Genomic DNA, 15,308 nt, shown 5'->3' on the forward strand with positions numbered 1-15,308 from the left:
TGAAACACAAATCTTATTTATTTCTTTTATTTATTTAAACAAATATTTATAGAGGAAGTATCCAGTTCAACATAGGCTGGTTTAATGAAGTCCTGTATCGTGACGTAGTGTTAATAATAAAAAATTTACATTACACCCTACATTACAATTATTCAGTTTAGAGTAGAAATGGAAACCATAGATTGGTTTTACAGAGTTCGCGAGGGCAGTTTTAAATCGAGAGGGTTGGAAATACATCAGTCGATCCAACTTCTCCCCCCCCCCCCCCCACACCCCCACACCACCACCCTGGCCGACCCCCTGGAAAAAGGATTTTACGAAAATAAACTGGTAAATGGCCCACGACCGTGACAAACTAGTTGTTCAAATTTATGCCCCCGGCTTGGGTAGTCTGTAGCTAGAGGTCAAGCTGCAGAAACTCTTTTAAAAACGCTCCACTCAATTAACGGATTTTGGGGTAGTTGTTGTATGTTGCCAAGTGGATCAGCCCGAACTTGTTAAGTTCATTAACTTATGACCGCGGAAACATTACAGTTTTTCTTTATTGACTTAAATGATTCCGTCTACTTTATCCTTAACTTACAGCAATCAAAGAATATTACAAGACATATATCACATATAACTGGACCTGTACTACTAGTACTATAGTACTAAAAGGCATCACGTTGCCACAACTACAACTTTGTCCCTATCATTCGCACTATGTTTTACGTAAATGGAAAAAGTATAGCTCCTTTTAACCTAGAATAAAGGTAAATCACATTTGTATAAGCGACCTGCATGCATAGCAATGTGATCAGATGATCATGGCATAGTTTTCTAAGATATCTGAACTACGAAAATTCTACATACAGCTTCCAAATTGGGTATCTAAATTATTTAATCTCAATTACTAACACGAACCATGCAAGGTATATGTTGTGGTTCAATTTTATCCTTGGTTTGAATTTTATCTTCCTATCATTCTTGGGTATGGTAATGTATGATAATGAGCTTGAAACAATGGAAAATAAAATTTAAACCAAGGATAAAATTGAACCACAACATATATTTACCATTTGTCAAACAACCACATATAATGGTATTTACACACCGCACATATCACATGGTCCCATGGCGGTTTACAATTCTTCTGTGTGGTGAGATCGGATGTCAGCGCTGTCAGTCTATATTTCGCGCGACAGAAGAAATCAGAAATAGACGGATAGACCACCTCGCCGTGGACTACGTCCCCTACACTTTTCGAACAGTGTGTGGGTTCTTTTATGTCCCATAAATTATTAGAAACAAGTGTTGTCAGACGGGAGCTACAGTTTATCGTCCTTATCGGAGAAGACTAGAAAATCTAACCGTTTGCAGATGTCATTGCAAAGGCAACACTTTTTCCTCAGTTATTTAAAGACCCTGAGTCTTGGTCCGACCGGGGTTTGAACCCTCGACCTACCGCACGGTAGTCCGATGCTCCCCCACCTGAACTAACCGGTCGGCGGGGCCCCTTACATACAGCTTAAAATTAGGTACCTAAATTGTAACAGATTTTGTTTTCAAGGAATAACGCCATATCAGGGGTGGCTCGCTCAACATTTTTCACACAGCCACAAATTGGATTACTACATACAGCTTACAAATTAGTTACCTAAATTTTTTCTTAACAGGTTTTGATTTCAAGGAATAACGCCATATAAAGGGTGGGGCGCTTAACACTTCACACAGCCACAAATTAGGGCTGCTACATACAGTTTAAAAATTAGTTGCTTAAAAAGGTTTTCTTTTCAAGGAATAATGCAATAACAGGTGTGGGTGTCAGAAAGCCACACATGAGGGCTCCTACATACAGATTGTTGGTTTCATAGCCAAACATTCAGCGCTTCTTTTTCTTGCCTTGGAACAAAAGCTCAGTCTGATGAAACCACGTGTCAGCATCAGCTTGCCTAAAACCAAATCTAATATGACGAGTTGCATTGAATAGTTGGCCAAAAAAGGTAAACCAGAAATTTATACTCCATAAAAGAAATTTATACCAAAGCAGATCAAACAATGGCGAAAACAGCGAAATGAACCTATCAAAATTTGAAGCAAATACCGTGGACACAATTCACAAACTGGCGTCAAGCGCGGGCACTAGAAAAGCCAATCGTGAGCAGTTCACAATTGGCTTAGTTTTGCTTCTCATTGGTTGAGAAAGTGGTGCAAGTTTTGCTGACCAATCACAAAACGTCATAAAGTAAAACCAAAGCTAACACGAAATTACCATCGACATTCTACTAAATACTATTCTAAGTAGCTCTGATACTATTATTGAGGTATATACAATTGAAAGATTATTATTTTATTGTTGTTAGTATTACTACTCAGTGACTGCTTAAAGCAAAACCAAAGCTAACACCAAATTATCATCGACACTCAACTAAATACCATTCTATAAAGAAGCATTTTAAAATACCATTAATGAGGTAATTAATAGAATATTATTTTATTGTTGTTAGTTTTACTACTATTGACTGCTTAAAGCAAAACCAAAGCTAACACGAAATTACCATCGACACTCAACTAAATACCATTCTTAGTAGCTCTTCTACCATTATTGAGGTATATATAATTGATAAATTATTATGTTACTGTTATTACTATAGCTGCTGTTGACTGCTCAAAGAAGAACCAAAGCTAACACGAAATTACCATCGACACTCTACTAAATACCATTCTTAGTAGCTCTAATACTTTTACTGAGCTAATCAATAGATTATTATTCTATTGTTACTAGTATAACTACTGTTGACTGCTTAAAGCAAAACCAAAGCTATCACGAAATAACCATCGACCTTCAACTAAATACTATTCTAATTAGCTCTAATACTATTATTGAGGTAATTGATAGATTATTATTCTATTGTTATTAGTATAGCTACTATTGACTGCTTATTAAACATTGACCACGGCTTTACAAGTATTTTTATCAATTATCTTCTGCTTACCCAACAAGTTTAAACTCAATAAAAACTATTGCTATTAATGGTTTCTATCAGCAATGATAAAACAATTACAGCTTTGTCTCCAGCTCTGTTTCCTGTTCAACAGTTTTGCTGGTGCTTTCAGCTGCGCTACTGTAGCATGGCTCACGTTCATCGAGTTGATTAAAATCGTAATAAGGAGCGTCCACCGTCATCATCCTTTCAAATGTTGATATCAGTTGTGCAAACGTTGGACGCTCGTCTGGATCGTGTTCCCAACAGTCCATCATTAACTGGTATCTGTTGATAAAATAAATCGCATATTTTGGTCAGAGGTAGAATATTCGGTAGAATGACTATACTATTGTTCGATATTGTGGAAACACAATTACTTTGCAATACCTAACTTGAGTGTAGCACTTCTTTACTGTCAAGCAAAATATTTAACAATTATTCCACGAGCGCGCGTTGGATATGAGATGATAGATAGTGAACGAGGCGCGAAGCGCCGAGTTGGCTACGATCATCTCATATCCAACAAGCGCGAGTGGAATAATTGTTTTATTAAAAACAATGAAGAAATATTGTAAGTTATGGCTGGTTTCGCTTAGCAAGAACAACCAGAAGACCATTTTAATAGTCACTATTCTCAGGCATAGTATAATGGTTCATATACCATGGCCTCTAAGCCAATCAAATTTCTGGAATTGCATTATACAATTATCCAGTTTTTAATAATTTTGAATAGATTGTATATAATGTTGTCAGGCCAAACACGGCTCCTATTGGTCGAGATTTTGTTTCTTTGACCTTCATAGTTTAGCTCTGACGAGTATGTCTTTTAATGACTTTCCCTTTCTATATGAGATCATTGGAGGGTTTTAATTTTTTTTTCCCTGTTATGGCTTATTTTCTATAAGATGCCATTTGCTCATTATGATGTTTTTAAGATCAGGCACAGACGGGCGATACTCTGTCATGAATGCTAGCATTCGCTTGTGCGATTTCGGCTAGCAAATAACAAATGGAAGAGTAGGGTTAAAACAAGAAGAACGTTACGCCCAACATAAAAACTGACTGTGATTATTGGCCAAATAACATAGAAACCCCCCTGGGTAGAATCCGCCATGTTTTAGTTCAGCAACGGACCACCAATATTCGTCTGTTTTAACGATCGGGCGGCCAGATTGAGTGAACAGCCTTTGTTTCCTTTAGGAACGGATCACCAATACCTGGCTGTACTAACGATCAACTGACCGGATTAAGTGAACATCCCTTGTTTTCTTCACCAACGGACCACCAATGCGCGGCTGTACTCATGAACAGTACAATTATTTGTTGAACAAAAAAGCAGTGAACATATTCATTAGGTTGTTTTACGAGCTGGGCTCACTGCATTTTTTTTTCTCTTTCGGTGACATGTCCTGAGAATCACAGATCCTTCCTGGAGTCTCATTTGGGGACATTACGTATTCAACTTTACACTTTGCAAGATTTTTGGTTTATTCATCTCTACAGAAGATTGGAGATTCAGCGGTAAATTACTTACATCTCATTATTACACGTCTTGGGCTTCTCCATACGATATCCTCCCTTCAGAACATGGCACATCAATCCGTTGCGAATTCCTGGATATGGGATGCCACCTGAAATGTCAGATTGAAGAGAAATTGTGAGACTTCAAAGAAGAAATCTTAAAACAATGGCAGCGTAATTGTCGTATTTGCACGATTTAATTGCATGACCGATGAGCAGAGTTTCGATTTTAAATTTACGGGGCAATGAGAATAAGGAAAGATTCAATATTTGTAAACCTAGAGATTAAACAGCGTAAAGACACAAAAAAGGATCTTACCCATAGTAGCCAGTTCCCACAGAACCACTCCAAAAGACCATCTAAAACGAAGTATTAAGAAACTAATTAATTAATTGTTTGTCTCTAGTTTCCTTACAACCATGCAGTGTACTAGTTGTTTTGTAACTAGGGTGATTAAGTGTTTCTCTCCTGGGACTAGCAGCTAACAGTAAGCTATTGATAAGAGGGTTAACTTTGAAAGAAACTACGCTGTTGCGTCAGTGGGAGGTAGAAACAAATGTTCGGTTAATCAACAAAGTTGATAACAAAAGGCAAATCTGCCACCGTAAAGGAATGCGAGTGCTGACGTTTCGTTTCTGAACATTCGTTTCTTTTTTTTCCTCAGAAACAAGATTAGGGTAGGAATATAATTGCAGGCAGATTTATCTTATTAGCTCCAACTAATTGAAGCGAATTTAGGTGATTTTAGAGTTCCTGACACTATTCACCTATAAAAGGATTGACAGTGGCAAATTTAGTCAGTACGGACGCTCGAATTCGAAGGTCACTGACGGCAGTCATAAGTTGAATCTTTCTGTTTTGACGCAATCTGACGCTTGGCCATTACATTGCTACTGATGGCTCTGAACAACACAATAAGAGAATTTTAGTCCTTGGAAAAAGGCGGCATCGTCTGTGCTTAACTACCTAACGCTGATAAGAAAAGTGTTTTATAGGTGTGCTTTGATTGGCTACTCAAATTTCGGATGGGAGTATTTATAATAATAATAATAATAATAATAATAATAATAATAATAATAATAATAATAATAATAATAATAATCATAATCATAATGACAATAATTTATTCATATAGTGCGATTTCCAGCGATGTCCAATTGCGCTTTGCAATTACAGCAAATAAATTTCATTACACCGTACAATACTGAATAAAAAAAAAAAGAAAATTACATTTACATTTTTAGGTCTAATATTTCTAATGTACAAAATGTCTAAATGTGGTTTTTAATTCTATAGAAAAACTTTCCTAAAAAGATGAGTCTTTACTTTTTTCTTAAAAACATTCAAGTCGTCACAAGATCTTATTTCAAGTGGCAGGAAATACCACAGTTGGGGTGAGGTTACTGAAAAGGACCTTGATTTAGAGTTGATATTCCACGTTAGCAAGGCGGTTACTACTAAAAGATCTTCAAGTACGTGGAGGAATATACTACATATTTGCCATCTTTTAACTTCTTCTTAGAACTCTCCTTGATTTTACGCTTTTCTCGCCTTGATTCCAGAAACAAAAAGACTAGTTGGGGCTGTTTAACCACTGCTTTAGTATATAAAAATACAGTTGCGAGCTTGGTGAATATTCAGTGGTGGATATTTACTTCGACGTTTCGTGAGGTAAAAAGTCCACAATTATCCACCTCCACTTGGATTGATCATTGTAAGATATTCTGAGATTGCAGATCAATTAGATTGCTGAAAATTCCAAGGTGGTCATGTCACTAAATAATTAAATGCCATAAGTGATAAGTTCGAGTGACGCATTAAAAAAGAAACAAACAATTTTAACATTACTCTTAGGAGTATCTTTTACTCTGTGGCGCATTAGGCAACACAATAATTGTCAAATCTTCTGATTTACACCACAGATTCACTCACTCCTTGTCTTTTTCTGGATGTGGCCGTCCACTCAGTCACTCAGCTGTTAATTTAGTAGTCTAGCTTCGCTCGTGCTTTCGGTTTTTCGTTCGTTTCGTTCTTTCCTTTGTGAATTTGATTCACCGTTTGATCGTCAACCCGTTAATTCGGCTGTCTTCTCGCCCTCCTAGTCGTTGGTTCATTCGTTTTCCGCTTTCGTGTTCATTTGGGCATTTTGTTTATTCGGCTTGCTGTGCAAATCAACGGCGTGTAAAATGATTATAACCACGATAGCCATAGTTCAACCAAATAATATTAAAGGCTCTATCATAAAATTAGGAACAAATATCTTGATGTTTTTAATACTGCGCATGTTAGAGAGAAATATAAGTAAGTATATACTAACATGCTTTAGATAATAGTCACGTGTGATATGGTTTTACAAACTTACACATCACTCTTAGCGGAGTATATGCCGTTCTCCAGCGCCTCAGGTGCAGTCCATTTGATGGGCAGTTTCCTCGTGTGCTGCACCTCATAGATCTCCCCATCACTCATGTGGCGTAGCAAACCGAAATCAGAAATCTTCACCTTTCTGTCTTCACCAACAAGGACATTACGGGCTGCTAAATCCCGATGAACAAATCCTCTGCTTGCCAAGTAATCCTATCGGAACGAAAATAGGAATGAATTTTAATATAGTAAATAACATATGCTTTGGACAAAGCAGCCTTCAAAACGAAGATCTCATAACAAATTTAGGCCTCGGTTCACACGCTTCACCTGCAGATGCAGTACACAGTGATACAGTCACTCGTAGTTATACATTCACTGAGACATAATGCATATCAGAAAGCAAACTGTTCTGCAGCTTAAGATTTTAACAATGTTAATGCTTTTGGCAAAGCAAATTGATTTCGACTCCATACTGCTTCCAACTCCTAATTGACAAGGTGCATTAGGTCTCAGTACGGCATGGAGCACGATGTGCGGCAATCAAATAGAAAAATCATTTTACTCCTGGGACGCCTGTGTTAAACTAAGCTTGGCAAGGGAAATTGATTTGGGAAGCGGGATTGTTACTATTTCGATGAGAGTTTGTGCCTTGTCAACAATCTGTAATTTTGAAAGACCTACTCTATGGCGTAAGTTACAAATGCCATGGACACAAAGCCATTTTGATAGCTCTAAAATGCAAAAAAAATTCTAAAATTGATTGCTGAGGTTACGGAAAAAAAAAAAAAAAAAAAAAAAAAAAAAAAAAAAGCAGTGATCTTAAATAAGAGTTACATAGCCAAAAGAAATGAGACTGGGAGATTTTGGACGACTGGTAAAAAGTGATGGTAAAATGTCCTTTAGTGTGAACAATGTGAAAGCTAACTACGAAGCTATGCCTGGCATAAATCACCATTTTTGGTAGTTTACGGCAGAAATATAAACGAGAAGAAACAAGGAGTAAGTCATGTCATACATAGACTATTTTCCGTCCTTTTCCATCATCCACATTGTACGAAAGCTAACAGGTACCATATCGGAGAAGAAGGAATAAAGAGTTCTTAGTAGGTTCCCTCTTCTTACACTTTAAGATATCCTCTGATTGCAATCTTTAGAGCTGTTCACTTACCATTCCCTGAGATATTTGCCACGCAAAACAGAGAATATCCTTTGGGGAAATGCTATCATCGTCATCATCGCCAGGTGGTTCATCCTCGTGCTGGATGGTGATCTTCACATCTGCACTTCCTTCGTTGGCGACGGATGTCAAACCTTTCTCTACGGCCTCATCTTCTTTTTGGTTTGGTGGAGTTGGAAGCGGTTTTCGTTTCGGAACACGGCCAAATTCGACCAGAGGTAAATCCAAAGTTGATATAACCTCTTCCTTCCGTTTTTGGTGGGATCCAATTTGCTGAGTCTTGTCGCTTGGCGATAACTCTGTTTCTTCCAAAACGCTGGAAGGTTGACATTCAGCTGTGAATGCAAGGCTGCCTGGGGTTACGTCATTCTCTTCATCGACCTTTGCTTTTTTATCTTCCCCTTCTTCTTCCTCCGTGTTGTCTTCTTTTCTTTCCTCATCTGTCGCATTTTCTCCTAGGGCACCTTCCTTGGTTAGGATTTCAGAAGATATTTTGGAGTTTCCATCATCATCATTGCTATCACCTTCCTCACGTGAACAAAGTCCCAGCTCTTCAAAGATGTTAACGTCAACAGGGTTTTTCATCTTAAGTTGTCGAATTAAAAGAAACGTTATTTAACGATTATTGAGGAGATGTTGGTAGTGAGAGAAAAATATACCAACAGAACTGAAAACGCCGGATCCCATTTTATTCGGGGCCAGAATAAAGTATTATTAATGTACACTTATTAATCTACAAGCTATTATACAACAACGAGAAAGTATGAATAACCGTGCACAAAAACATTATTTTGAGAGTGGCTTCCCTAGGCATGTTTTTATTCATTCATACACTCCAGGTCTTCCAGGCACAACAACCTTTAAGCAACAGCTATCCTGTAGTTTCGTCCTAAGAAAATCATCCGGACAAGCAGAAGTATCAAGATTATTTGAATCTTACCTTGTTCCTTTTGTTTCTAAGCCACTGGAGGAGATCCCCGTGTGACACATACTCCAGTATTAACATGATTGGCTCTGATCTCTCCCAGTAGCCGAGCATGCTTACAACATTCCGATGAAAACCAATTTCTTTCATGACGTCAATCTCCCGAAGAAATTCCTTTTTTCCTTCTAAGTTGGCTCTTTCTGAAGCAAAAAAAAAAAAAAAGTCAGCAAAGCCACCAGGATGGACCAAGAGGTTTTTAAGTAATTCATCGCGACAAACAATTAGAAGGTGACTTTAACATTAAACATATATATCCCATTTGATCGGCATAAAATTAAGGTGGCTGTGACAATGCTTACGCCTGCTCTCAGTTTCAGTTGCTGAGGTGAGTCAGCACTTGCATAAGTGTGAAGAAATCAAACATGGCCGATGGTTTATTTCTTATGGGTGTGTTGTATTTAAATCTATTTGTTAAATCATTCTGCAAGGGAAACTGAGCTTTCACAACCACAGCTTTATTTGCGTGTTGGTCATCTTTCCTTGGGTGCAAAAACAGCTATTTTTTTTTTTAAACTACTTTGATTTGCGCACCTTTCTGTAAGCGTCCGTCGAAAGTGGACAATCAAAACAGAGGCAACTGTTTTCCAAGACGTCCGCAACTTCAAGTTGTGTCAAGTTTACTTATAGATGTATATTCTAAATACTTTAATGTGATTGTTTATTTTGCCAACAGCTTCAAAATCATTTGTGTTCAAAAAGTGTTGTGACTGGTTTTAAACATTTTCACTCGTAATGCGGATCAAATAGTTGTACTGTAGAGAAATAATGATGTACATGGCTGATATAAAACTGTAAAAATAAAGTGATAGTGAATGATACAGGGGTACTGTAACACTGTGATCAGCCACCTGAAATGGTCATAGATAGAATGGGTGTTTCACTTAATAATTTGCGACATTCAAAGGAATCAAGCAATTTTGTTTCTGGATAAAACTTTGACGAACAAGGAATCTGTTTTTCGAGTTGCTTACAACTGGCTCAATTGTGTCCCCTTAGATTTTGAGGTGACGTAGTTAAAAAAAATAAATAAATAAAAGAGAGAAACCAATGCTTTTGAAGTATAAAAACCCACATTTCTAAATTATACGTCAATAATTTCCTTACCAAGTAGAACTTTTATGGCAACCAGTCGTCCTTCACTGGTGTCCACTCTCAGCTCCCTGGGCTTTAAAAATACTTCACGTTTGGGTAATTCCTTCAGTACTCCTTTACGAACTTTACCGTACGCACCTCGACCCAGCTCCTCCATGAAGGTTACTCGCTCGGGCGGGACTTCCCGTAACAAATATGGAATGATGTCGGACTTGGATCTTAGGAGATATAATGTGATTAAATTAAATCTCCGTTAACTACTATGAAGAATTTGGAACGAAAGAAAACGTAAAGCTTACTGATGGTGCGTGTTTATTTCTTTCATTTATCCGAGATGCCACAAGCACCATCTTTCAGAAAATTTAAGGTTGAATGGATTGGTAAACTCAGTTTCCGCCCTTTACCAAAAGCATCAAAATTATATGCATGCGAAATTTCAAATGGCTTTGAATTACAGTGTGTAAAAAGCTGACCTGCCGAATTGTTCATCATACTGGTAAAATAAGACAAACATGACAGAATTCGAGCCATAAAAATGTTTGAATAGTGAGTGCAGTCCCCTGCTCACTTGTATTATTAAATAATCGAGAAAGTGCTTTCATACCTTACAGGAGTTATGTGCTGTTCCCCTTTTTGTCTTCTGTAGCAAATTATTGCCACAGCTATCGTGGCAATTAGAGCAATGGTGACTCCCACGATTATGTAGACCACTTTTGCAGTCTGTAGTTGTTTTTTTTGGCCGTCTGTAGTTGGATCTATCGTAGGAGTAGGATCCTTTTTAACTTGCAAAAAAAATCATTTTCATCAAAGTTATTTTTATGCTTATTATAATTGTAATTATTTAACTCTATTCGTCTGGTTTTGTTTTAGTTCCTGAGGCTTGCAAGCGAGGGGGTGGAGGAGGCATGAAGGAATAGAAGGGATAAAGAGGCCCACTCAGTTTGTAACTTAAAACCATTAAGACTTGAAAATAAAACCAGGAGGGTTTATAGCGCGTCTAAAACTAATTTCAATGGTGACTGCAAAATAAGACAAGGACGTTATTCTCTTCAGTCGCCATCTTGGCATTTTCGACTTCTCTAAATCTTCTCGAAATCGTTCAAAATGAGCCTAAAATAGTCAACATCAATCACAAATTCCACAATTATAATATGTAATTAAAAATAACGACAATACACTGTATTTCTTCACAAAAAGGTAAAGAAAATCCAAATCTCGAAAAAAAAAAGGTCGCCAAAATCTTGTTGCCATGGAAACTTAAAGTCACGCGAACAATTACATCTCATAACAAACTGTTGTCAACAAAGGCAATTCACGTTTTGTGCGGTGTTGAATGTTGAAGACCCAAGCTCAGCACGAGCTTCCTTCCCAATCTACTCACACCTGTACCTTCAGCGCTTTGCATGGCTGTTTGGAGTTCATATCTACCAGAGTACACTGAGACATAAATAGTTTGGCACAGAGAGAGGCCTTATTACTCAGAATAATCGTCCCTAGAAGGAGACGGAGGAGAAGGAAAACAAACAAAATCCTCTCTGCCCGCCGAACTCAGCCGTTGGAATGAGAGGTGTGTAATGTTAAGGTGTTTTCTACTATGAACTGTAAAAGTAAGGGATAGTTGGTATTGAATGTCACCCTTAACATAAACGTTTTCATAGCAACATGTAATATGGTACCATATTTTTAGTTTCATATTTCCTGTAGTTAGTTTGCAGCTTATAGACATACTAATGCGAATTGTGTATTTTTTTCCAACTAACGACAGTCACATATTTTTAGATTAAGTAAGAGCTTGAGCCAAACATAATATACTGCCATACCTGACTTGGTTTTCACTCGCCAGGAAGTTGACCAGCCACTTGTGGATCCAGCAGTCACTGCTATTTCATACTCCTTATCGCAGTTAAGTGGAATGGTATGGTAGGTACTCGTAACATTCTGAATTACAATCCAGCCAGGATCGGTATCATTCATGAATGTCTTGATTTCTCTGTAGCGTATTGTGTACGTAACGGAGCATGCGCTGATTGTTGGGAGTCTCCACATAACGCTTACATTGCAGCCATCTATTTCCTTTTCTTTGTTGGTAATTATAGGAGGCATTAGTGGTTTCCCTTTAATCAGTGAAATAAAATATAAATTACAGCAGACTTATTCACTCAGCACTATTTTCACCTTAAATAATCAAATTTCTTTATACTATTACAAATATATCTGTTATTTATTAATATAGTTTTGACAATTTAAATAGAGCACACCCTTCGTAATGAAATGATGATAAGCATGCTACAAACAAAACATCTGTCCATCGGTCGTTCATCTGTTCATATGGTTTCGCGAGTTCGTCCAGTCAGTTTTTTGTTCATTTTATCTGGTGAGCCGTCGGTGGACCATTTGAACGTTATTTGGGTCATTCGGCTATCCGTGTTTGTTCATAGGGTTTGTTCGTTCTCTTGTTCTTCCGCTTTCGCGTTCGTTTGCATTTCTGGTTTGTTTAGTTGCTTCTCCATTTGCCTATTTCTCCTTGCTATTAATAAGCATAAAAATGTTATAAACGATTAAATCAAATTAATTAAAAGCTGTATTAAACATTATGGCTGCAATGCTATAGAGAAACACTACTTCTTTCTCCTCTTATCTTATTCCAAAAAAGATAATGATGATAAGCAAGACGATTGATAACGATAGAAAAGATGGTGATGATGACTGGTCATACAAGTTACCATGACAATGTTGGTGGTGATAGTGGTGAGCGATAATGATGGAAAAAGATTGTAATATTACAATAATTGTTACATTGGATGGTGATTGTGATTGTGATGACGATAGATAAAAACTGCGATGATGATGAGGGTGATGACGTGTGCTGGTACAATATACATAGTTCAGTTTCCAGCCATAACAATATGGTGAATATGGAAACCTGCCAAAGCAAAGGATTTGTTTGTGAACTTTTATTTCGAACCGCTTACAAGGTATGATTAATTATCTTTGCCATCATGTGAAATCCAACTTCTAATATAATGTTATTTTACCTTTGATCAAGTCTGAACTCTGGTTCACAGACAAGGTCCCTTGAATTATATAGAGATCCATAACCGATCCATTAGACGGTTGGGCTTTTACTGACAAATTCTTATTATTTCCAATGATATATGACGGCTGGTAACTATCTGAAGACTGAAACAATACTTGCTTCCAACGTTGCTTTAATTCTCTTTCTTTACCATTAACGAACATCCTGATCTTAAAATTCTCACACGTTAAAGCGATATGATTCCAATGACTATCCGGAAAGTTTTCTTTTTCCCATATGTACATGTTGGACAGCGATTGTACTTCAATGGTTCTCGTCCTAATTGCTATGTAGGTGAGTTTTCCAGTAATGGACCAGACTGCTATCTTTGGTCCCTCAAAGTTAATGGATGTTACCCAGAATGCTATAGCAAAATCACAGCTAGTGATGTTCATGTTCGGCAAAGTAGCTTTGGAATAACTTTTAATGAAATGAGCAGCCTCTCTTTCAGGACACCAGTCCCTGATCATGACCTTATCTCCAGAATACCTGCAGAGTAAAAAAAGCAACCTTGTCTTAACTGCGAAATATAAAGGCCTTCAAAAACTCCAAAACTATTGAGTAGCTATATTGTCCAATTATATGCACGAATTTAACCACGTGCAAGGACATTTGTTCCTGGTAAAATTCATTCAACTGAAAAGTCTGGGGTGGACTTTTAATTTAGTCTTAAGGGAAATACGGGGCTGAATAACTGAAACAACGAAATGCTTATTAGGATAAACATTGTTGAATCACCGACAAGGCACGTTTTCATGTCACATTTATCTGAGTATTTAATCCACACATACGCGACACAATCATCAGACAAACGATAAATTTTAAGCTATAATTTCAAACCATGATGACGGACACCTTTGATGACGAAAACATGTAGTGTAGTATATTTAAGATAAAAATAAATTAATAAGTAAAAAGATAAATAATAAATAAATTAATTAAAAGACTTTCTTTAAGTGTCCCCAATTAGCATTGTAGTACTAATTGGGGACACTATAAATCAGTGGAATAAATATACGAAGTGAGCGTAACATTTGCTAAAAATCCCAACTGGTGCGAGGCAAACCCGTTCGCTATTTACAAAGCGTGGTCTTGGTTTCGAAAATGGGGCTACCGTGAAACAAGTTCAAGAGGTCTAAGCCGGACTTGGATTGGACCCGGGACCTCAGGCTTACAAGTCCGGTGCCCTTACTATTTAACAATTTTATTGACCAACCTTATGTGCTCATCGTTTGGATCTGAAAGCCATTGGTAAACAGTTTTGCCTCCTGAAAAATGACAAGAAGACATCGTTAAAAGCCACGATGACAAAAGGTTCCCTTTACAAGTCACGATATATGGTATTTACGTGATAATTTGTGCTAGAATTTTTAAACTACTCATCCTTTATGCCCTTCATTTACGTTGAATTTAACTACAAAACTAGATACACCGTTATGCATTGAAAAAGCAATGTTTTCATAATTGCCTGACTCATAATAAGAGCATCACACGTTTTTGCATGTTAGGTTACGACATCATATCACTGAACCGTTATCGTGGCTTACATTTGAAAAGGGCTTAGAGTTCATACTGATACACTTGCCATTTGTAAGAAAAGAATAATTAAACTTCTAAGGTGGTATGATTTATGCACCCACTTTTGTGACAATTTTAAGCGCGACTTCCACCCAAATCGTCTCCATAAACATGACGCTTTTTAGAGAGTTACGCGGGATGCTTGGGTCGATGTAGCATTAACTTTGAATTGAATGGCTGATTACCTGTTGGAGTTCGAGACCGTTGATCGTACATTAAAAATGATGACTTTTTAGCAGTCATTTATCAATCGATTTTATTAGCTGTTAATGATACCGTGAGATAATAGCAATCTCACAGATACGGGAAATTCTCGTGACTGTTATGAGTTTGGATTACAAACCTTATCGTCAGCGCTTATTATATTCTGGTTATGTACTGTCAGTAAGTGGTTTTCATCAAGAAAAGAGAAAGACAAACAGACACAAAGCTTTCCTAAATAAAAACTTTTAGTAAAAATAATTGACAATAAAAAAAACCTTTACTATTTTGTAAGGTCGATAGGCATCAGTTCGACAAAATCTACAGCGTCACGCACCAGTTAT

General features: G+C 37.2%; 2 protein-coding genes across 2 annotated transcripts in view; both read right to left on the reverse strand.

The window, feature by feature from the left end:
• Positions 1 to 530: 530 nt before the first annotated feature.
• Positions 531 to 15,308, reverse strand: part of LOC146451398 (uncharacterized) — a 161,168-nt gene continuing 146,390 nt past the window's right edge. Inside the window, exons 12-18 of the mRNA XM_085099163.1 lie at positions 10,122 to 10,327; positions 8,973 to 9,157; positions 8,024 to 8,617; positions 6,851 to 7,065; positions 4,807 to 4,847; positions 4,501 to 4,597; positions 531 to 3,251 (exon numbers count right to left, since the gene is read on the reverse strand). Of these exons, the coding sequence (XP_084955289.1) occupies positions 3,041 to 3,251; positions 4,501 to 4,597; positions 4,807 to 4,847; positions 6,851 to 7,065; positions 8,024 to 8,617; positions 8,973 to 9,157; positions 10,122 to 10,327 (1,549 nt within the window). The 3' untranslated portion in view covers positions 531 to 3,040. The remainder of the gene's footprint in view (positions 3,252 to 4,500; positions 4,598 to 4,806; positions 4,848 to 6,850; positions 7,066 to 8,023; positions 8,618 to 8,972; positions 9,158 to 10,121; positions 10,328 to 15,308) is intronic.
• LOC146451399 (uncharacterized) overlaps positions 12,896 to 15,308 on the reverse strand; it is a 9,872-nt gene continuing 7,459 nt past the window's right edge. Inside the window, exons 3-4 of the mRNA XM_085099183.1 lie at positions 14,402 to 14,453; positions 12,896 to 13,674 (exon numbers count right to left, since the gene is read on the reverse strand). Coding sequence (XP_084955309.1) covers positions 13,125 to 13,674; positions 14,402 to 14,453 — 602 coding nt within the window. The 3' untranslated portion in view covers positions 12,896 to 13,124. The remainder of the gene's footprint in view (positions 13,675 to 14,401; positions 14,454 to 15,308) is intronic.

This window comes from Pavona decussata, unplaced genomic scaffold (genome assembly GCF_977016875.1).
Source record: "Pavona decussata unplaced genomic scaffold, jaPavDecu1.1 SCAFFOLD_390, whole genome shotgun sequence".
NCBI classification, from domain to species: domain Eukaryota; kingdom Metazoa; phylum Cnidaria; class Anthozoa; order Scleractinia; family Agariciidae; genus Pavona; species Pavona decussata.